At 50.6% G+C, this 23,321-nt stretch overlaps 1 protein-coding gene across 1 annotated transcript in view; it reads left to right on the top strand.

Moving 5' to 3' along the window:
* CFAP46 (cilia and flagella associated protein 46) overlaps positions 1-22,208 on the top strand; it is a 123,098-nt gene extending 100,890 nt beyond the window's left edge. The window contains exons 48-61 of the mRNA XM_051973884.1: positions 130-245; positions 1,426-1,547; positions 3,200-3,264; positions 4,501-4,680; positions 10,615-10,673; positions 11,201-11,255; positions 11,332-11,370; positions 13,739-13,841; positions 14,499-14,611; positions 15,766-15,847; positions 16,746-16,882; positions 16,982-17,062; positions 17,550-17,609; positions 21,469-22,208. Coding sequence (XP_051829844.1) covers positions 130-245; positions 1,426-1,547; positions 3,200-3,264; positions 4,501-4,680; positions 10,615-10,673; positions 11,201-11,255; positions 11,332-11,370; positions 13,739-13,841; positions 14,499-14,611; positions 15,766-15,847; positions 16,746-16,882; positions 16,982-17,062; positions 17,550-17,609; positions 21,469-21,605 — 1,349 coding nt within the window. The 3' untranslated portion in view covers positions 21,606-22,208. The remainder of the gene's footprint in view (positions 1-129; positions 246-1,425; positions 1,548-3,199; positions 3,265-4,500; positions 4,681-10,614; positions 10,674-11,200; positions 11,256-11,331; positions 11,371-13,738; positions 13,842-14,498; positions 14,612-15,765; positions 15,848-16,745; positions 16,883-16,981; positions 17,063-17,549; positions 17,610-21,468) is intronic.
* Positions 22,209-23,321: the final 1,113 nt, after the last annotated feature.

Raw genomic sequence — 23,321 nt, 5'->3', positions numbered from 1 at the left:
GGATACCCGGGGAAGCTCCTGGGGGTCCCTGTGGGTGCCCCCGGGCTGCTAGAAATGGGGGTTGTGTCTCTGCTCCCCTGAGGCTCTTTCTGGGGGCCATCTTTGAACCTCCTTTTTTCTCCTCTCCAGGCCAGTGCAAGGTCCTCCGTATCCAGAGGGACTCCTCCTTCATCTCCCAAATTCTGAGCTCCTTCAACCAATTTAGGGAGGGCCTCGTTCTTGGCTCCCCTGAGGAAATGTCGCTGGTAATGTGCATTTCTTCCTCCTCCTGCTGAGACTCAGGGCTCCTCCTCCCCCTCCCATCCCCCCCCTGGGACCCCCAGGCCTTAACTTCCTGGCCGAGGGAGCAGAAATCGGGGCCCGGAGTCCAGGCTGGTCCGGTCCGGTGAAGGAGTTCACTAGTCGCAGACCGGGGACAAGGGCCTGTGAGGGTGGAGCGTGGGGCCCAGCCGGAGGCAGCCTGATGCCTTCCTGACCACAGGGGACCGAGGCCGGACCCTTAGGCTAAGATGGGGGCAACGGATGCCACCACGAGGTCCCCTCCCCAAGGGAGCCTCGCCCGCCTGGCCGGGAGCAGCCCCCGACTTCAGGCTTGGAGGCCGCATCGGGGAGGCCGCGGAACGCTCTGCCCCTCGCTGTTATGGGGGCTTGTGGCGTGGGGAGAACAGTGAGATGGCTGCAGTTCCCAGGCCCATTGGAAGAAATGGCTCAGCCCCATCAGGGTGGTGTAGGGATGGGGGAGCGGGCAGCCTTCCTGGCTAGAGCTTCCCAGGGCCTTCGCCCAAAGGCAAGGACCCTGGCAGAGCCCTCGGAGGAGGGCAGCCATTGCTCAGTCTGGCGCTTCTGCGTCCACCTTCCCAAGCAGCCATTGTGGCTTCTCATTGATTTCAAGGACGGTCCACTGAGGGTCCCTGCAGTGGAGGGCAGCCCGGCCTGGGCCCTGGAGAACAGCTGCCCTCGCCAGCCCTTCCTTGAGCCCCAGGGTCGGACTACCTGAGCAGTCAGGAGTGCGTGGGGAGGCAGGGTACCTTGGTAGTCAGCTTGTCGACCCTCAGAGGAGGGGGTGCAGCCTCGAAGGGTGCCAAGACTGCAGCCCAGACTCCCGTGGGGATGTGAGGTCCTGGCTGGGCTCCTTTACACCCGTCAGTGTGTCCCTTGTAGGTCCCGTCACCTCCAAAATTCAGAGTTTGACCCGGATGCTCCCTGGAAGCACCTGAAAGAGCCAGGGCGGACTCTCCCCCTCCCTGGCCGCCTCTGCCCGAGGACTCTCGGGCCGCCCCCTCCTGCCGTGTCAGTCCTGACTGATGGAGGCGGTCACGAGCGGGGTTAACGGGAACGCGCCAGCCCCCCAACATTCTAGAGGGCGTGAAGGTCTGATGAATCATTCTGGAAACCCTGATTAATGACACTGTGTTGGACAAACAGGGAGTCCACAGAACTGTGAGCCCGGAGGAACAAAAGCTGGTCCAGGATTTCAACAGCATCATCAAGTCCCTCGAAGAGTATCTGCATCCAGTCTGCGCGGCCGTCCACCACTGGGATGTCAGGTACGTCGGGGGCTCGTCCACCTCCACCACCCAGATACACGTTCCTTCGGGACCCTGCCAGGAGCTTCCAGAAAGCACCTCCGAGCCCCCGGAGTCCTTCAGACAGCTTGGACTCAGTCAAGGACACGGTCTTCTCACGGGGCAGTGTCCAAAGTCTGGTGTGAGTGCCTACCATCTTGGGAAAAACTTTGAAAATTCAGCACCCATACACTGTTGGTAGACCTGTCAACTGGGTCAGTCATTCTCCCAAAAACAAATCTGGACTTTTGGGGGGAAAGGTGATTAAAGCCCTTTGCGAAGCATCTACCGCAAGCGTGTCAGAGAAGGAAACCTGCCACGTGCCCCAGAATGCTCCCTTTGGGAGGTAGTTAAGAACGGGTCCCCTCTGAGATGGCGTTACGGGGCGGGAAGGGCCTGAGCTCTGGCATCGGCGCGCCTCTGATGCTGGTCAGCCCTCTTGGGTTTTCCAAATTGTAAGATGAAAGGATTATTTTCTCGATGGCAGAAGTCCATCGGAGCACTCGATGTCTGGTCCTGTGATTGGATATTACAAACACACGTAAAAAGGCAGAAATGGTAAAGACCACCTTTATATACTAGAAGAGGATGAAATAGTGATCGGTTAGTTCCGTGAGCCCAAAAAGGACACGGAACCAAAAATAACATACGTATGGAAAACACTGTAATCCTGTGGTACCATACAGGAAATCCTTTGGGACGCGCAGACCAAAGAGCAAATCACAGACATGATTATGTGCAAGAAAACTACACTGATGAAGGAACACGGCCGAAGTTTTCGGATATAGTTAAAGCAGTCCTTGGGGAAAACGGACATCAACAAAAGGGAAGTGGGAAGCATTTAGGGTAGGGTTATGACTGCATTCGAGACTCATTGTGCGTTTAAAAATGAGAAAGCTAACTGATAAGCAAAGTGAAATGAGCACAAAAGACACATGAAAACTTTGAGGAGAAATAAACTGAAAGCCAAAAAGCTAAAACAAAAACCCAGAGAGCTGATAGATTAAAACCAAAAGCTGGTGCTCTGAAAAGACTAACAAGGTGGGAAAGGCTTTAGCTAATCGGATTAAAAAGAAGAGAGCAGAAAATCAGATCAGTCCCTGGTAAAGGAGCAAGAGGAAATCCCAGCACAGCCAGAAGGAATAGAAAGGGGGATCAGATATTCTACCTCTGTAACAGATCCAAAATCTTAAGACTAGAGAGGATCTTCAAAAAGAATCCTCCAAATCGAAAAAGAAAGATTCTCCTTTAAAAGATACTGAAGGGAAAAAGCCTTCCTGGTCTTGAATTCCCTCAGCCTTTCAAAGAACAATCAATGTCCAGACTTCCCCATGATGCCCTGAAACAGAGAAGGGAAGCACCCTCTCAGAAGCCATTTAGGACACAGTTCTCATACCCAAACCAGGGAAGGATAAACACAGAAGGAGATGCTCCCCTCTCCTCCCCCTGGTCCCACAGGAGATGGCGTGGGCATTCAGGAAGGACTCCCCTGGATTTCTGGACTGGGGGGACTTTCCAGTGAAGGATCCTTCAGAGTACGGGCACCAGACACTGCTCATTGTCCTTTTGTGAGACGTGCTTACGGAAAGCTTTCCTTGTCTAACACACGTCATCACAACGTGCCTTGGTTTTAGAATCCCAACTGAAGTGATAAAGAAGACAAAAGAAAAGGATCTGAAGTCTCCCTCAACATCACAAGGTAAGGTGGACATCTGGGCAGATGGAGTCTGGGGGACGTGGGCGGCCACGGCTCAGCCACGAGCCGGACTTGTAATATTCTTCTCTAAAATGGAACATTCTCCGGGAGCAGCCGTCCGCTCTCTGCTCTGTTTTGCATTTTTAAAAAACCAGTTCTTGTTGATGAAGTTGAGTCAGTCAAATAGTCCCCCCTCCCTTTCATCCACGTCCAGCCCCTGTGACCTTTCCCCGGAGGCGGGACACCCCCAAGTCTGCAGTTACTCAGATCTGGGAGCTGCCGCTGGGGATGCTCGGGAAGAGAAGGCCCAGCCTCGTCCCCTGACCATAAACTGAATTAGAAGTAGGGGGAGATGGGACCGAGGGGGTTCACTGCCAGCTCTTCGGGGGGCCCTGAATGCTGACTTTGTTAGTGGAATGCTGCTCTCTGTCTAGGGCTACCTTGTTTTATTCTTTTTAAGCAAAAAGGGAAAAGGGGGAGAGGACAGAAAGAAGGGGAAATGGGGGGAGTCACTTTATATAATTTATGTAACCCCTTCGTGGATGCTCTCCTGTGTTGGGCTTGGCGTCTCCACTGAATTTCAGACACTGAACTCCACTGGTCAAGAGATTTGGGGAGGGGGGGGCTCCAGGATTCTTCCAGCCATCCCTAAGGAAGATCTGCCCCCCACCTTTGATGTGTGCCTGTGAGACAGGAGGCAGAGAATGGGGACTGCCCACTAGGGGCCCGGCCCTTCTGGTTTAGCTCCCTGGAGAAAGTTCTTTGCACAAAGTTTCCCTGGCTTTCCATCCCAGAAGTCAGATGCTAGGGGTGAGCTGCAGAGGAGGATTCTAAAGGGAGGCCTCGAGGACTGGTGGGAGGGAACTGGCTGTCCCAGAACTGGGGGAAAATGATTTTCCGTAGGAGGAAGGAAACGGGTAAAGGGTGGGATTGTTCGCTCCCCCTCCCCGCAGCCCAAGGCCCCGGATAGTGAGCAGCATCCGAGGGTGCAGACGCAGCAGGGCCCCGCGGGGCCCTTTGTCAGTCTCCCCTTCAGGCCCCTGTGCTTGGCCAAGATTCCCGAGGGCTGGCCCATTTCCCTCCTCAGTTCCTTTATGAGGAGAAAGGCAGATTTTGCCTGGATGGTCCCCAGGGGGCTGAGTCTTCTGGCTCCCATGCTGCCCCCTAGGAAGGCCCTGGGGCCCGGGCCCAGGCCCTTGGGTTCTCCAGGCTCTGGGTAGCCAGCCCGTGTCTTCTCAGAGCCCCCCAGCCCTCAGGTGGAAGTGCCCGAGTACCTGATCCTCATCGCCGACCGGATGCTCCTGGAGTTTCCCCTGGAAGCGATCCCAGGCTGGGAAGAAGGGACCATCGGCTCCGTGTCCCGGGACCTCTCTCTGCAGATGCTGGCCAATCGCCTCCACCTCCGCAAGGAAGAGACAGGTGGTGGGAGCCCCGCCCCCTCCCCGAACTTCCAACTCCTGCATCCTTTGGGCATTTCAGAGAGGGGGGAGGGGTCTCCATCTCTAACGTTTCCCAGGTTTTCAAAAAAAAGGGGGGGGGGGAAGATCAGCAAACCCCAGGCCAACCTTGGCTTTAGGACAGATCCTGAGTCAGGAGCCCAAGGCCTGAGCACCCTCCGGTTCCTCGGGCAATGCTGGGGCTGTTTTATTAACTACCTCCAGCTCCAGAGTCATGGTACAGAGAGGTCCAGGCTTGGAGTCAGAATGACCTGAGTTCAAATGCAGACTCATACCCTAGCTTTGTGACCCTGGGCAAGTTACTTACTCCTGTTTGCCTCAGTTTCCTCAACTGTACAATAAACAGAGAAAGAACCATTCCAGTGTCTTTGCCAAGAAAATGCCAATGAGGGCATGAGGAGTCACAGACGACTAAATAAGAAAAATGTGCCAGTCACTAGGGGTGCCCAAACTACCGAACAAATAGCTTCCTTGGGGGTTTCCTTGTGGGATCTCTTTCTGAAGGTGCTCCGTGGATTCTTTCAATGAGTACCCATCTCTGTTTGTAGAATATTGGGGGCAGTTTTCCTTAATGAGCTCTTGCAGAATGCTATTCAGGCTCTTTTTCCCATCAGGGCCTTCAGGCAGGCCAATCATTTTTAAACTCAGTCTCCTGGAAAAGGTCTTCTGGATCTGTTTTCCAGGTCGGCTGTTTTGCCAATGCGGTATTTCGCATGTTCTTCCATTTCTTCATTCTTCTTAGTTTGATTCTTGCTGTCTCAGAGTCATTAGCTTCCAGTTGCCCTCTCTAGGTTTTGATGTTGATTTTCATCAGTTATCTTTTGTAAGTCTTTATTTCCTTTTCCAGTTGATTAGTTTTTTTTCATAATCTTCTGTTTTTCTTGGATCAATCTTATTTGTTTACTTCTTAGTTTTTCCTCAGTTTAAATAGTTGTGTTTTTTTTATTATTATAGCTTTTTATTTACAAGATATATGCATGGGTAATTTTTCAGCATTGATCATTGCAAAATCTTTTGTTCCAACTTTTCCCCTCCTTCCCCTCACTCCCTTCCTGAGATGGCAGGTTGACCAATACATGTAAAATATATTAAAATATGTTTTTCAGTCTATCTTGAGCTGGAGAATAGTTTCATTCTGTCAGATTCTATCCAGAGGTTCGGTTTCATGTGGTTTTCGAGGGAAATCTTAAGCCTTAAGCAGCTTCCTGACTTTACTCCACCATCTGGCTCTCTCCCTGGAACTCCATATTAGTAATTTTCTACAAAATGATTCGAATTTTAAAAAAAGGAAGAAAAAAGTAGAAAAATAGTATGCTTCTGTCTGTATTCAGTCAATATCATTTCTTTCTTTGGAGGTGGGGAGAGTATGTTTCATTCATCATTTGTTCTCTGGAAATGTCTTGGAATCATTGTATTCCTAAGAAGAGCTAGATCATTCACAGTTTTTCATTTTTAAAGTCAGACCACACTCCATTCTGCCCCCATTTTTTTTTGAGCTACATAATTGCTGATCTCAATCTTAAACATATGGTATATATTTCCATTTAAAGGACATGAACAATTTGTCCATGTTTTAAAAGTTCTTTGAAATTGAGCTTTGATATTGGCTCTTACATGTTAAATTTTCGATTGAGTTCTGGTTTGGTTGAAAGAAAAGTCTGAAATATCTGCAAATTTGTTTAATGTCCATTTTTTCATTCAGTATTGCAGATAATTTTGCTGGATATATTTTTGATCACAAGCCTCGTCCTTTTGATTGCTGGTGTACATGATTCCAGAACCTGTGTTCTTTTATCGTGGTTGATGAAAAATTCTGTGCACCCTAATTGTAGCTCCAATGTATTTGAATTTTTTTCTTGTTTCTTGCAAAATTTTTCTTTGATCTGGAATTTTCAAAATTTGGCAAGAACATTCCTATGTGTTTTCAACAAAGGCTCTCTTTGAGATGATGATCAGTGGTTTTTTTTCTGTTTCCATTTTTCTCTCATGTTCTACTTACTACTCCAGGAAAATTTCTTTGATTATTTCTTGCATTATTGTGTTTAGGTTCTTTTTTTATCAAAGTTTTCAGACAGCTCATTTACTCTATATTTTTCTTCTTGATCTATTTTCTTATAAGATATTTCACATTCTGTCCTATTTTTTTTCTTTTTGCTGAAGCAATTAGGTTATTTGCCCAGGCAGGCCAAGTAGGAAGTATTAAGTGTCTGAGGTCAAATTTGAACTCGGGTCCTCCTGACTTCAGGGTTGGTACTCTATCCATTGCACCATGTAGCTGCCCCAATTTTTTCATTCTTCATATTCTGTTTTGTTATTTCTTGATCTCTTATAGCTTCACTGATTTTCCCTTGCCAATTCTAATTTCCATGGTTATTTTTGTCTTTAACCCTCCTGACTCTGTATTTCCTTTTCTAGTTGATTAACTTTTTTTCATAATCTTCTGTTTTTCTTGGGTGGATCTTTTACTTCTTAGTTTTTCCTCAGTATCTCTCATGATTTTTACACATTTTTTGAGTTCTATAATTTCTGAGCAAAAAGCCATTTAGCATCACTCTTTAGGGTAGAAGAAGCCTTTTTTTTACTTCACTGTACTCTGCTGAAGATGAACCCCAGTTTTCCCAATTCCCATAGTAACTTTCTGTGGTTGGGTTTGTTCTCCTTTGCTGCTTCATTTTTTTTAAATAAAAAGCATTAGTATAAGCACCTTTAATCATGCAGTAAGGGAATGGGGTCTCTGCCTTCACAACAGCTCTTCCCTCTGACCTGGAACTCCAAACCAAGAGCTCCTCACTCCTGCAAGTGCCCACATTCAGTAGAGTCTCTGGCCCCCTACTTCTGCACTCCTCATGTGCTGACCCCTTCCTGCCCAGGGAAGCTGGACCTGGCATTAACTGTGTAACTTTGTGAATTCACACCTCCCTTGAAGCTCTTAAGGCCAGAGAGCACTCTGGGAAGAAACCCATAAGGTTTATCTAGTTTTCATATAGGAAAGTCTCCACTAGTATAGTTTTGCTGTTCCCGCTTATAACTCACTTAACTTCTCTAAGAATATGAATGCTATCACCTGATGTGTGTGTGTGTGTATATATATATATATATATTATTATAATATAATATATATATATAAATATATATATAAATATATATATATATTATATATATATATATATATTTAGTGCTTACATTACTTCATTGTCTCTGGTACCTTTTGTCAAAATGTAGTTTCCTTCCTTATCTCTTAATTAGATGTATTTTTGATCTAAGATCATGATTTCTATTCATGCTTTTTTTACCTTATCCTGAAGCATAATAGATTCTGTTTCAGCCCCTGACGCTGTGTTTCTGTTTCATGTGTGTTTCTTGTAAATCACTTTTTAACCTCTAATCTCTTGTGTGTGTCTCTGTTTCTTATAAACAACCTACTGTGGGATTCTGGTTTTAAATCCACTGTTATCCACTTCTATTTTATGGGAGAGTTCATCCCATTCACATTCATGTTTATGATTTCTGTGTATTTTCCCTCCAACCTAATTTTTTCTGTTTATTCTTCTCTCTCCTTTCACCTTTTTACTCTTCACCAGTGTTTTCTCCCTGTCCCGTGCCTTTATTCAATTCTCTGTTCTCCTGTTTCTCTGTAGGATAAAATAGATTTCTATACCCAACTGGTTGTGTACATTCTTTCCTTTCTGAGATGATTTCTCTGAGAATTAGGTTCAAATGATGCCCACCACTCATCCTTCTGCTCCATTGTAATTTTTTCACCTCTTCATGTGAAATAATTTCTCCCATTCTACCTCTCCCTTTCTTCTGTTTCCAGTGCTTTTCAAAAACTATTTTTCACATTTAAAAAATTGAGTTCCAAATGCTCTCCCTCCATCCTTCCCTTCTCCTGTCCCATTAAGAAGGCAAGCAATTTGTTATAGTTTATACATGTGCAGTCATACAAAACATATTTCCATGTTAGTCATGTAAAAGAAAATAGAGACAAAAATTTTAAAATAATGTTATGAAGAAGTATGCTTTGATCTGCATTCAGACTATCAGTTCTTTCTCTGGAGATGAATAGCATTTTTTGTCATAATATAGGAAAATGTCTTAAATATTATATCTATAATATATAATGTAGTAATATATGATCATAACAGAATGTAATATCTAATACAGTCATAATGAGTATTTGAAACTAAGATCAGATCAAAATAGATCCATGATCCAGATATAAGGGGAGATACATAAGTAAGTGAAAAGAACATGGAACATATAAGATATATGGATAGAATTTATGAATAAGTAAGAAATAGGGAACAGTGTCAGATGTAACATGGATAATTTTAATTATATTAAATTTAAAAGTTTTTATACAAATAAAACCATTGTAGCCAAGATTAGAAGGAAAGCAGAAAACTAGGGGGAAATTTTATACACAGTTTCTCAGATAAAGGCCTCATGTCACAAATATATAGAGAACCAGCAAAATCTATGAGAACGTGAGTCTCTAGTGGCCAATTCCCCAGTGGTCAAAAGGTATAGAAGGCAGTTTTTAAAATGAGAAAGCTATCTATAGGACACCTTGCAGACCCCAAATAAAATGAATTCATTGAGGAAGCCTCCTGGGCACTGGCTGAGCTCCAGGAATCCATGTCTCTACCAGAGAATGATGCAGCCAAGACAGACTGCCTGGGAGAATAGAAGCTCCTGGGGACAGGGCCCTCTTGAGTCCATTACACCATCGTCCTGCCCTGCCCTCAAGGGCATTATGGGGGCTGGATGATCAGAATCCACAAGGCCCTTGATTCCCTGGTCCCATGGGGAGAGAGCAGGCCTTGGCACAGCTCCAGAAGCAAAGGGCTGAGCTGTCCCAAAAGGGAATGCCCTCCCCGCAGCCCTGTAGGTGAGGTCTGATGCTGGAGGGCTACAGAAGGCTTCCTGGGTCAGTGACCTTCCCTTCTGCTCTCTGCTCCAGGATGCCCAGTGGGGCCCTGACTCTATCCTCGAGGCTCTGCTGAAGGGTTCAGTACAGAGAATTATATCTATGAGACCCACTTGGACTGGGGAAAAAGGAAAGGGGCTGGGAAGGAGGTGTCCTCCCCTGTTGTGCTCATTAATATACAGAGGCAAGCAAGGAAACGGCCTCCTGGGGAGGAAGACAGTTACCTCTAAGTCTGGGTCTGACCTGTCCTAGAGTCATAGTCATGGCTGGCAAGGGCCTTGTTGTCTCCAGTTCCCTCATGCTCCTCCTGAGAGAAGGGGAAGAGACCCCAGCCACGCCCCCAGAGCTAAAGGTGACATTTCAAGCCCAGATTCCCATTCTACACAGCTTGAAGTTCTTTCCTGAGCAGCTGTTTGCAAGCAGGGCAGGGTGGTTCAGGCGTTACCTAGCTTGATCTGGACCAGGCTGGGAATGCCCATCCCTGCCTGGGGTCATTGGAAGGGCTTCTGTCCTACAGGACACTGGTCCCTGTGAGAGCCTTCAATGTCCACCCTCACCATTCCCGACTCCAGAGGAGAGGGCAGCAGCAGGGGTGCTGGGAGATGGGCTCCCAGAAGCAGATGGAGCCCGACAGCAGGAAAGCCTCCCTTACTTGCAGAGGTGGCCCCTCGCGGCCCAGGCTGCCTCCAGGGAGTCTGCTGGGGAAGGGAGTCCCCTTCCCTGGACATTCTCCTTCCCAGCCTGGATGACCATTTGTCAGGGGTGTCCTGCAGGGAATTCCTGGACCACGTGGGCTAGAGAGATGAATCCCGAGGCTCCTTCCAATCCTGGCTGTCAGAGGTCACCAGCTTTGGGCCAGTCTTTGCTCTGCCAACCCCTTCCGGGGGCGCGAATCCCTATCCCTCCACTCAGCTGCTCAAGTCTCAGACTTATGGCCCTTCCCCATTTGATGTTTTTTCTCCACAGAAGTTACCAAGAAAGAGGGTAAAGGTGGCAAGACTAAAACTAAAAAGTACAGCAAGAGGGTGAGAAACAAGGGGCTCTGGGGAGGGACAGATGAGCCTGAGGGCGGGGTTATGAGGAGGGGGGCAGATGAGCCTGGGGACGGGGCTCTCGTTGCTAAGGGGTTCAGAGCTGAAGGACCCACAGTAGCGGCTGCTGGATCCGCCTGCAGACAGCCCTGTCCAAGGTGCTGAACCTCCCATCTCTGGCAGATGGCCTCCTCAAGGTCCCTCGGCTCAGGGGCCCGAACAGGGGGGCAGGCTTTTGGGATGAGGAGGTGAACTCAGAGGCTCTAGGGGCGGCCCCTGAGCCCATCTGGGCAGATGTTTCACCAGGCACCCGACCTCTGGCCTCTTGTTTCGAAGGCCAGAGAAGCAGAGGCAGCCAAGCACATTTTCATACCGAGATCAGAGTTCAGCCTGTTCCAGTCCCGACTGTGGTCTTGAGCTCTGCACTCGGGCAGTGGGTGCCCCGGTTCTCATGGGCGCAGGGTAGAGGGAGCATTAACGTGCCCTGTGTGTGCCAGCATAACTAATTATTATGATTGCAGACGAGCCGGCTCATGCCATCCAACTGCATCCCTGTGGAATCCATCAATTTAAAATGTATCCTTTTGCCGCGTGCCCACTGGACAGAGACCGCCGCTCACACGGCCACTGTTTCCCTTAACTGGAACCCCAGATATCGTGGACCCGTTTGAGGAAGCAAAATCCAAAATAGGTAAACCGGCTCTTGCCCCTCTTTGTTCTGACTGTTTGGTCTAAGTATTTCCCCAATCATGTATGAGGTCGGACCTGTAAGAGTGACTGAGATCGAGACAGAACCCAGAGGGACAGTCAGGAGAGACTGAGACAGAGACATCAGAAAGAGAGAAATGAGAGACAGAGGCTGAAAGGAGAGAGTGAGACTGAGAAGAGACAGAGATTCAGATACAAAGGGAAGAGACAAGCAAGAGACAAAGAATGAGAGACAGAAAAAGAGAGGGAGAGACAGAGAAACAGACACAAAGAGGCAGAGATTCAGATAAAATGAAGAGAGGGAACAAGAGAGAGGCAGAAATAGAGAGAGAAAGGGGTGTGGGGAATAAGAGATACAACACAGAGAATGAGATTTTCCTGGGTCACAAAAAGCATAGCTGAGCTCTCAGATGCCAGCCTCTCCCAGAAGTCCAGACCTTGCACAGTGTCAGCACCTGGCCTTGGGCTGGACACTGCCCAGAGGGCCCAAGGCCATGCTCACGGTGGAATGAATGAGTGAGTGAATGAATGAATGAATGAATGACGAGCCTGAACAGGAGGTGATAGTAACTAGAATGCCAGAGTACAAAGCTGAGAGGTCACCGGATTTGAATTCTCGCTCAAGCTGTGGATCGGTGGCGGCGGCGATGTTGGAGCCGAGCTCAGGCCCGGTCCGGAGCCGGCCCCTGTCCTGCTCCCACCTCTCTGGGGGTTTGCCCCCCAGCAGTGACCACAGAGGTGCCTCGGCCCAGCTCAGTAAAGCTGCGTCCCGATGCCAGGGCAGACTTAGGACGGGACCGGGCTCCATGAGTCCCTCAGCCAGTCAGGAGGCCCCGGTGTGGGCTCGACGTTTAAATGTCAGTCACTCATCTTAAAGAGCGCCGACAGGACCTTGGATCATCCTCTGAGCGATTGCCTGGCATCAATTAAGCAAATTGAAGAGGCCCCATTTCTTGCCCATGTGTCCTTGATAAATGGGGCCGGGATTGGCAGGTTTTATCAGCACTGGAAAGATTCTCTGCGGCGGGTGATTGATGGCGGCGGTGAGGAGAGCGTGCCGGACGCTCCGTCCTTAGTCCTCCCGGGCGGACAGTGGCGCTGAGTGACGGAGAGGAGATGAATGACCCTCTGGCGGAGATTAAAACCTTGAGGTGGCCTTTTGGCCGGGCAGCCAAGGCTGAGGCTCCGTGGTTGGCGAGCCATTTTTCAGCCCTGTCCCACTCTTCCCAGCCCCGTTTGGGGTTTTCTGGGCAGATCCACTGGAGGAGCTGGCCACTTCCTTCTCCAGCTCATTTTACAGATAAGGAAACCTAGGCCAGCAGGGTGAGAGTCTTGGCTGCACAGCTGGGAAGGGTCTGTGGGTGAGGGTCTTGTCCAGGGCCGTACAGCTGGAAAGGGTCTGTGGGTGAGGGTCTTGCCCGGGGCCTCACAGCTGGGAAGGGTCTGTGGGTGAGGGTCTTGCCGGGGCCTCACAGCTGGGAAGGGTCTGTGGGTGAGGGTCTTGCCCGGGGCCTCACAGCTGGGAAGGGTCTGTGGGTGAGGGTCTTGCCCGGGGCCTCACAGCTGGGAAGGGTCTGTGGGTGAGGGTCTTGCCCGGGGCCTCACAGCTGGGAAGGGTCTGTGGGTGAGGGTCTTGCCGGGGCCTCACAGCTGGGAAGGGTCTGTGGGTGAGGGTCTTGCCCGGGGCCTCACAGCTGGGAAGGGTCTGTGGCCAAATGTGAGCTCATGGAAATGAACTTCCTGCGCCCAGGCCTAGCACTCTGGGCACCATGGCACTCCTGGGTGCCCTGGTCAAGACTGGGCTTCTTCCTCCTAGTCTTGGGCATGGGGGCTTGCCCTCTGCAGGGAAAAGGCTAACGTGTGTGTTGGAGTTCTCCAAGGTGGCAGGCTGAGACTCGGTGGCAGATTCTGGGTTCAAATCTAGCTCTTCTACTTACTGCCTAAGTGCCCTTGCCTTTTCTTTGCCTCAGTGAGCGTCCCAGGTGACCTTCACAGTTCACTTTCCTGGGCCGACTTGTAGCTGTGCACCGAGAAGGGGGGACAGTGGGTGGGAGGGGCTGCTCGTGGCCGTGGGCAGAGCCCCCCAGGCCAGCACCGATGTTCCCCAAGTCTTGTCTCCCAGCTGAAGGACGGAGACGGGCAGCTTAGGATGTGACACTTCCCAGATCAGACCTGCAGCCTTTCAGATTCACCGTCACCTCACTGTAAATGATAAAAATCATGACGTCATCCTAAAATGATTGTAAAATCAGCAGAGGGATTGCTGCCCCCAGCCGGCATGCCGCCTCCTAGAACTCGGCCCACACGCGGCTCCTGGGCTTTCCCCCCACATGATAAACGTCTCATTGCAGAGAACTTCACGCCCATCTTCAAAGTGCACGAGATCCTGGAGAAGTACCGAGACGCCTTCCCCGGCCGCTGGTCTGGGTTCCTGGGAAGGAAGAACTTTCCGAGGTGGGGGACAGGCGCTCGCCATCCTTTTTGGATCTGTCGGGGAGCGCATTGGTTCAGTGATGGAGGCCCCCTTCTGGGAGGAGGAGGAGGAGGAGGAGGAAGGAAGGAGGAGAAAGGGAGGAGGAGGAGGAGGAGGAGGAGGAGGAGGAGGAGGAAGGGAAGAGGAGGAGGAAGAGGAAGAGGACGAGGAGGAGGAAGGGAGGGGGAGGAGAAGGAGGAAGGGAGGAGGAGGAGGAAAGAGAGAAGGAGGAGCCCCTGATCCAGCAGAGATCTGCTCTCCAGGGAAGCAGGAGCAGGAAGGGACAGCTCCTGACCTGTGGGAAGTGGAGAAGGGGCTGGAGCCTCCCAGAGTCACCCAGTATTTGGGCCACAGCAGCAGGACTGGGGCACCAGCTATGTGGGGGGAGGGTCAGCTCCCAGGATTCCCTGCCCCACATCAGAGGGTCAGAGGTCAGCACAGAACATGGCTTTGTGGGAAGGGTTGTCAGGGCCGATCAAGGCTGACCTCCATGGAGGGAATGCTTCAGGGCGTTCAGACCCAGCCCCCGCGGCCAGGTCAGGACCCTGGGCAGACGGGGTCCCCGCCGCCAGTGTGAGACCTCCCTGGGAGGGAGAGGGTGCCCAGTGCCTGTGACGGGGGTCCTCCTCCTCCTCCAGCCAAGCAGACTGGGAGCAGAGCTTGAGCTCCTGCAGCGGGTTTTTCTTCTATGGGATGGAGAACTTGCTGTCTCACGTGCTTGTCGATAGTCTGATCACCATGAACCTGCAAGGTGACAGAGGGGAGGGGGAGGGGGAAGGACCGTCCAGCAGAAAGGGGGGAGGGTCTAGAGGAAGAGAAGGGGAGGGGGGATCCACCGTGGGGAGCATCCAGGTGGGGGGACAGATCTACCATGTGGAGATGGGAGAGCAAGGAAGGGGCAAAGAACCAGGAGGGAGGGATATCAAGGGAGGAAGGGGCAATGGTGGGCAAAAATCAAGGGAGGGAGGGAGAAGAACCCGGGGCATGGGACTCAGCACCTTATGCCTCATGCTCTAAGCCAGTCCAGATGCTAGAGCACCATGAGATCCCCGGCTGGTGTCCCCTCCCCTTCCCTGGGTGGCCGGTCTACACTGGCTGCCCCCACTTCCGCCCCCTCACTGGTTCCTGGCTTCCATCCCCCCACTCAGCCAAAGCTGGAACCCCCCCCCCGGGGCCCATCTTTCTGGCTCTCCTTGCAGTTCCTCCTCCCCTCAGGCTTCCCGGTCTTTGCTCCCTCCTGCACCCCCAGCCCCTAACAGCAGGTGTTTCTGACTGTGAACCTCTGGCTCCCTCCCCCCCCCATGCAGAAGCAGCCCCAGATCCAGGAGCTTCCTGAGCCCGGCCCCAGCAGGGCTGAACACTGACCTGGGCATATAGTGGCCATGTAGTGGGCTGGACGGGCTGGGCCCCTTAAGCCCTACTGGTCAGTCAGGGACACTCACTGAGGCTGATCTTCCCTGGCTGCTTCCTCTCCCCGTCCCAAGGGGTGCTGAGAGACCTTCTGCCTCCCCCTGCCCCCCCCCCGGCACAGCCCCCCTGCTGCAGACCCTCAGGGCTTCCCCAGGGCCTGCCCCCTCCGGGCCAGACTCATCTCTCTGCCACAAAGACCAGCCAGGCCATGGCTCAGCTCATGGAGCTCCCTGGCCAGTCAGTGAAACCCTGTCCAAAATCCCAGCTCAGCCAGGAGCCTTCCCACCTTCCTCCTCCTTCCTCCTCCTCTTCCTCCACCTGAGGAGCTCCTGGTGGGCAAGCTCAGAGAAGCCCTTCGACAGATCTGGAGCGAGGCCCCCGGAGTGAGGCCCCCAGAGGGAGGCCCCCAAAGCAAGGCCCCCAGATGGAGGCCATGGTGGTCCTGGGCCGGCCGTGGAAGGAGCCCTGAAGAGGCCGGGGTTCTGCCTGTTTCAGATTGCCAGATAATGTTCCTCCTGAACTTGATGCACACGGCCTACAGCCTCCAGAGGCGGGCCAAGTTCGATGAAATCCAGAGGTACGGGTCCGGCCGGCCCCCTCCCCTCTGCTGCTGTACGCGCGCGTCCCAATGGGGGGCAGGATGGGCCGAGGGCACCGGGCGTCTGAGGGCCGGGAGAGGCCCCACAGAGGAGACGGGGGGACCCCACAAGGGTGAGGAGGAAGAGCCTCACAGGCCTGGGACACTAGTGGGCTGGACCAGCGTGGAGGCTGGAGCAGGTTGCTCAGGAGATGGGCCAGGGAGGGGGGTGAGGGGGCGGGCTGCAGGTGTGTGCAGTGGGCACGCGATGGCCACCTTGCTGGACGACTGGGCGCAAGCACTCAGCTCTCCAAAGTGGTGGCGACCAGGATGAGGGTGAGGAGGCCCAGGGTGAGGAGGCTGTGTCTGAGGAGGCCGAGGGAGTGTACAGCGGGTTGTTCGGCAGCTGCGAGGCCGGATGACTGGGCATGGCCCGGCCCTTGCCCCACCCTGGACCAGGTCGCCTGAGTGACCAGTGCTCTGCAAGCCAGAGCCCCTACCCAGCTCCCGGCCATTTGCCCCTCCCCCCCCGGATTTCCTGGCCCGGTTATCACGACTCTAATTTCCCCACCGGCCCAGTCTCCCCCCATGGTGCCCACTCATGCCCTTCTCCTCCCAGCTGCCCTCGGCCCCAGGTTCCATTCTCCCTCTGGGTTCAGCTCCCAGTCGGTGGCCCTGCCCTGAGTGCCCTCTCAGCCTCCTCTGGGTGCAGGATAAAGGCCAGACTGCTGGCAGGGGGGCTGGAGCACGTCTCAGAGCCGTCCCCTCCCAGATCCTGGCTGTTCCGAGAGCAGGAGCCGGAGCCCCGGGGATCTCACTGGGTGGGTCCTGGGGGGCTCGAGGAAGAGGAGCTGCGCCCACCTGCCTCCCACTCTGGGGGACGCTGTCATTCTTTCAGGCCTTCCCAGCTCCTGCTGCACAAGCCCGTGGACACCATCATCCTGCTGAGTCTGGTGGGCGTCCGCTGCGTGCTGAGCAACCAGTGGCCCACCTTCCTGTTCTGCAACGCCCGGAGGGTGGACCTCCTGTGTGAGAGTGAGTGAGACGCCCGCGGGCCGGGCAGGCCCCCCCCTCTGCCTTTCCCGGGGGCTCCCAGCCCTTGGCTCGCCATTCATGGGCCTGATGATTCTTTAGGCATGATCAGGCTGGGGAAGTCGATCGGGAAAGCCGTCTTCCACATCATGAAGGCCAACTTGCGTGAGCTGTCCAAAAAAGGTGAGTAGGGAAGAGTAATAGTAACAAAACCAAGGGTGAGTGGGGAAGAGTAATAGTAACAAAATCAAAAAGGGCGAGGGGGTGTAGTGTTCTTCTTGTCTCTAAAATATGATCCTTCTCTGGGAGCAGGTTTCCTGGGGAGGTTTCTGGAGGCAGCCTTAGTTTCAGTTCAGATCAATAATCACCTCAAATGCAGCCACGAGTTAAAAGTACAGACCCTTTATAGTCTCTTCCCAAATAGCCCGGTTAGCTTTCCTGGGTTCCAAGAGCTCTTGTTGCTAGTCCTTTGCCTCTGCCAGCTTCAGCCTCCAGCTCTCTCTGAATCTCCCCAACTGTCTCCTGACTGAGGCTCGTCCTTTTATATGCTCTTTTAGAGATGTGAACTCAAAGGTTGACTCCTCCTCTGAGAGTGGGATTGTGGGAGGTGTAACTTGTGAGTCTCATACTGAATCCATACTGAAACATCTCCGCTTTCTTTTGATTTTAGATTATAAGGTGGTCATGACTTCCCTGACTTCTCAAGGAGGTGAAAATCCCAAAAAAGAAGGTGATCGTGCCTTCTCTGACTCTTAAAAAAGAAGTGAAAACACCATAAAAAGGAGGTGGTCACACCCTCCCTGACTTCTCAGGAAGGGAGATGAAAATACCAAAGGAAATGGGAAATCAAATCCGATAAGTTTCTAAAAGGGCTCATTGGAAACTGGTTTACATAAATCCATCAATATGGGAGGCACTACATATAATTACATAAGTTACATAAGCACATAGCAATATAACACAGACTAGTAGTGATGTAACAAATAACATGAATCAACATGAGAATTTATACATGTCCATAAGTCCTAGAAATAGTCCAAAAGGAATCCATTGTCCATTAGTTCATGTGCCAGGAATCCAATAATTCCTGCAAGCTTTGAAGTCTTGCAATAGTCTTATCAGCAATTTTTCATCTCAGGGAATCCTGCTGGTTTTCAAGAACTGTAAGAGTCTCATCTTGTGTTAGGAAATCCAATGATTCCTGAAGATTTTCAAGTTCTTTTAACAGTCTCATGGTCAGCCATGCTCTTCAGTGTCAGATGTTTCTTAGATCTTCTCTTTTGTTTTGAGGTTTTTCTCCTTTCCTGTCTCTCTCGAGGTGCTCATTGCCACCCATGTGTTTCCTTCTCCATCTGTTTCCTTCTCTATCTGTAGGAACACAAGCAAATCCTCTCTCCCAGGCAGTTAACCTATTTAATTCCCTTCTATTTACCACTTTGGGGATTTCTCCTCATCATCTGGCAATTACATTGGAGCTGTTTACACTGGACACTGCCCTGTTGGGTAAAAGGCCTGTATTCTCCCCAGTTGTAATCTCTTTCTGCCTTGTGATTACTTTTAGGCTGATCACACCAGAGTCCTACCTGCTAAAGACTATCTGGGTGTAACCTCAGCTGCCATCATGCCCCACCCATCTTTTGATTGATATCTTGGAGCTGGGTCCTGCCTCTCATCTCCTTGGGTCAATCTACAGTCCGAGGCCCAGTGGAAGCCTCGGTTGCTTTTTGGACATGAGATTTTAGGTTTTCTCTCACCCTGTCTTCTCATTCTATCTCCATATCTACACTGAGCTCTAAGATGTCTAACTTTTCCACACTGACAACATCGACGAGTTTCTTTAGAAGTCTCTTGCCAAGAGGGACCCTGTCTTCCCATGTTCATCATAGTTTGGGTATAATAAGCATTTATGCCCACTGTGGGACAGTGTCTTATGATCTCCGCTAAAGGAGCATCTTTGTCTAGTCCCCATATAATTCTTTTGCAAACCTCATTGGCATTTTCCTTAGCCAAATGTCTCCTCATTATTTCTGTGGCAGCATTATCTCCAATGGTTCTTATGACAGCTGTTTGCAAACGTCCCACAAAATCAGCAAAAGGTTCATGGGGACCTTGCTCTATTTTTTTGAAGACTTTACCTCCATCTTTCTGTCCAGGGAGAGAATTCTAAGCTTTTGTAGCCGTAGTTGTGATCTGCTCATAAGCTGTTGTGGGGTAATTAATCTGTTCTGAATTCTCTCCATACTGACCTTCACCGGCTAGTTGGTCAAAAGTGATTTGTACATTAACTCCTGTTTTGCCTGTTGCATTGGGCTTGAATCCTACATAATTCATGATACTCCAAAAGACACAATAAATTTTGTCCAGGTTCTAAACATGTTCTAGCTATGGATTTCCAATCACTCAGGGTTAAGATTTCATGAGACAAATTATCTAGTAACAGCTTAACATAAGATGATGTAGCCCCATAAAAAGTGAAACCCTTTTTCAAATCCTTGAATTTTTTCAAATCAAAAGGAATGTATCTTCTCCTTTTTTGACCTGAAGAGTCAAGCTCTTTAATCACAGGGTATGCATTTATAAAATCAGATACATCCTGTCCCAAATTTTTTGCCTTAACTAATGCCTTTTCTAATCTTGTCACAGGCTCCTTAATAGGTGGTTCTGATTGCATTACTGCCTCTCCCTCTCTTCCTTCTCTCTCTACCATGAAGAGTTAATTGAGGGAAGTAGATCAGGGGATTGAGAATGATCTAACTGGGATTCTTTATCCCTTTCACCTAGTTTAGTTGGCACTTCCCCCTCCTGCTCTTTCTTCTTTTTCCTTTTTCTAACACATATAATTTCCTAAGGCCAGTTGTATTCAATTATATGTATTAAGTGTGTCTTTAGAAATTGACTCAGGTCTATTTTTATGGTAGAATTGACAAAGTTGCTCTCCTACTAATTTCCACTCATTTAGATCCAGTTCTTTTTCCATAGAGAACCAAGGAGATATGTACTTTACAGTTTCTAAAAGTTCAGTGATCTGCTCCCAAATTATAATCAAACCTTGGCTTTTCATAACCCTGACAATGCTCTCTAAACATTTTGCTTGAAGAGAAACAGAAGGCTGTTTTCTAAACTTCTGCCCCATTTCAGCTGAAATTCTACTTTAGCTCTTTAACAAAGTTGCTTGTTGTACTCATCCTCATATCTGGGTCAAGAGACTTTTCCACTGAGATCAGGATCAGAGGCTTTTCCACTGAAATCAGGGTCCTGTCAAATCCCATGTTCAGGCGCCAAAATATAGTGTTCTTCTTTTCTCTAAAATATGATCGTTCTCTCGGAGCAGGTTTCTCGGGGAGGTTTTCAGGAGGCAGCCTTATAAGGTTTCACTTCTGAGTAATAATCACCTCAAATGTAGCCAGCTGTTAAAAGTTCAGATCCTTTATTGTCTCTTCCCAAATAGCCTGGTTAGTTTTCCTTGACTTCAAAAGCTCTTGTTGCTAGTCCTTTGCCTCTGCCAGCTTCAGCCTCCAGCTCTCTCTGAATCTCCCTCCTGACTGAGGCTCGTCCTTTTATATGCTCTTTTAGAGATGTGAACTCAAAGGTTGACTCCTCCTCTGAGAGAGGGATTGTGCGAGGTGTAACTCGTGAATCTCATACTGTATCCTGTCTTGTGAATTTCCCAAAAGTGTGAACTCCAATGAGAACTTAAATACATTAGTGAGCTAGAGAACTTGCTAAGTACCATGCTAAATTAGATAAGTGCCTTAACACTTTGTAAGGATTCTAACAAGTGAGGAAAAGTAACAAGATCAAAAAGGTGAGTGGGAAAAAGTAATAGTAACAAAATAAAAAAGGTGAGTGGGGAAAGTAATAAAATTAAAAAGGTTGAGTGGGGAAAGTAATAGTAACAAAATAAAAAAAGGTGAGTGGGGAAAGTAATAGTAACAAAATAAAAAAGGTGAGTGGGGAAAGTAATAGTAACAAAATAAAAAAAAAGGTGAGTGGGGAAAAGTAATAACAAAATTAAAAAGGTTGAGTGGGGAAAGTAATAGTAACAAAATAAAAAAGGTGAGTGGGGAAAAGTAATAGTAACAAAATAAAAAAGGTGAGTGGGGAAAAGTAATAGTAACAAAATCAAAAAGGTGAGTGGGGAAAGTAATAGTAACAAAATAAAAAAGGTGAGTGGGGAAAAGTAATAATAACAAAACCAAGGGTGAGAGGGGGAAAGTAATAACAAAATCAAAAAGGATGAGTGGGAAGCTTCCCCTGTGACCGTACCTTCTCCCAATCTGCCATTAAAAAAAATTAGTCTGGCTTCTCTGGTCCTGAAACATCCACCAAGCATGGCCATTGCCTCCGTGGCACGTAAAGAGCCTGAGCCCGAGAATTTGGTAAATGGGAATCTGGGGGCTCCTCAAGGAGCCCCCTTTCCTTTGAACTACACCCCAGAAGTCACTGAAGAGAAAGGTCCCTTGGAAGCCACTTGGCCTTTGGGCACCAATGAGACCTTCAGGTCATCTGCAGAGCGGAGGGAGGGGGAGACATGAGACTGAGCATTTTCGAAACTGAACAGAGGCTGCTTCCCGTTTCCCCCTTTGCAGAAGAGCTTCCCAGAGTTTCTGCAGAAAAAGGCGTGGAGCGCGGCACCATGACGCTCCCCAGCATGCTCCTTTTTGTGCCACCACGGACAAATTTCAACTTTGTGCTCTACGGACTTCCGAACCTCTTCATCGTCTGAGCCCGCCTCGACGTCACGGCCAGAGGCCCAGGCCCGGTCTGCGGCTCCACGACGGCCTGGGAAAAGGGGTCCGCGTGCCCCCGGGCTATGGGATCCAGCTGTCCCATCTTCACCTCTCCCTTCTTGGAACCAGCAGGGCCGGCCCCTTCCCTGAACCAGCTGCTTCTGCTTCCGCAAGCTGCCCACAGGGTCTGGCTCCGGTGCCAGCCTTTGGGGCTTCTGTCCCTTGCCCTCCCTGCTCATGCAGCCATTGAACCCCCAGTGTGGCCCTGGTGTGCTCCTGCTGTGGCCCCAGCTGCAATGCTTAGCACGGGGGTCTGAGGATTGAGGGGGCAGTCCCCTCAGGCCAGGGTGGGTGGGGTCAGGGTGAGGGAGGAGGGAGGGGTGCACAGTGAAGATGCCCTTGAGGAAAGCAGAGGGCCTCGGGCTGGGATCTCGGGGCACAGAGGGAAGGTGGCCGTCGTGTCCGAGCCTTTGCCAGACTGAGGCCCCCAGGCTTCTGTACACCTCCCCCCACTCTTGACATTTTTCATCTGGTCAAGTCAGGAAGAAATCTGGGTTTTTGAGCACTCCAGAAATAAAGGCCCGTTTTAGGTCATCGAAGGTTCTCTCTCAGGACATTGTGCTGCTTATTCTGTGTCTATGGCACAAAGGGTTAAATAAGGGGGGCCCGCTGTTGCAGTCTGGCTAGAGAGGGAGGGAGGGCACCAGACAGAGCCCCCAAAACAGAGTCCTCTCAGCCCACGTGAGGCCACAATCACAGGGTGCCACAGCGCCACGTGCTCAGTCAGTGAACATTAAGCCCAACATGCTGGGCACTGGGCAAGCTCCGTCCCTGCCCTCCCACAGCTCACGATCCGGGGCCTTTTCTGCGTCCACCTTCACTGACATGAGTCCGGGGACGGGCGGGGACATCCCCATCTCTCAGGTGACCTGAGTGCAAGGCCCTGTCACCCGCAGAGCCCCAAAGCGGCCGAGGGCCTATCGAGGAGAGGGAACCATGTTTCCCTGAGACTTGTAGCTTGGAAGGGAGACTCAGAAGAGACCAAAAAGTCAGCCTAGTCCACCCCTTTCTTCTCACTGACTTGAGTCCAGGGCCGCTTGCCATTGATTCTGGGTGGGAACTTGCAGACTGCAGCTGCTCAGGCCCTGGAAGGGCAGCTCTGGGAATGGGCCAGGGCTGTGGGGAGGATGGGCTTCCCTCGGCCCTGGGCTTCCTGCAAAGATGAAGACTTGGGGGCCGCGCTGCCCACCTCTGTGCTCTGAGAGGCTGAGGGTCCAGGAGCCACCTGAGACAGACCCAAAGTCCACTCCTGAGAGTTCTGACCTGAGAGGGGAGACTCACCCAGATTTCAGAGAGAGGCTGAGACCCACTTCCAAGGGCCTGAGTCTTGAAGCCCACCCACCGGTGCTGACATCCCTCAAACTGGAGGGAGGGCTCGGCAATGACCGTGCCAGATGTGTGCCTGTATGTCTGTGGGCACCTGCAGAGTTACTGGGGAGATGCCAAGGTAAATATGCAGATGTTCCATTTTCCCTCAGCTTGCCTCCGACTGAGAGCAGCTGTCCTCATTGGTCCCCAAGTTCTGGCCTAGATATACTCTTCCCCTTGCTGTCCCATCAGAGAAAAAGCGAGGAAACAAGCCCAGCGCTGCGCCGTGGGCAGCGCACTGTGCTAAGGGCTGGGGTACAAATACCCCAGAGCAAAAGAGCAGG

Source organism: Antechinus flavipes, chromosome 2, assembly GCF_016432865.1.
Source record: "Antechinus flavipes isolate AdamAnt ecotype Samford, QLD, Australia chromosome 2, AdamAnt_v2, whole genome shotgun sequence".
Taxonomy (NCBI): Eukaryota; Metazoa; Chordata; class Mammalia; order Dasyuromorphia; family Dasyuridae; genus Antechinus; species Antechinus flavipes.
The sequence above is the reverse complement of the archived record's forward strand: the minus strand, read 5'-3'. Positions and strand labels throughout refer to the sequence as shown.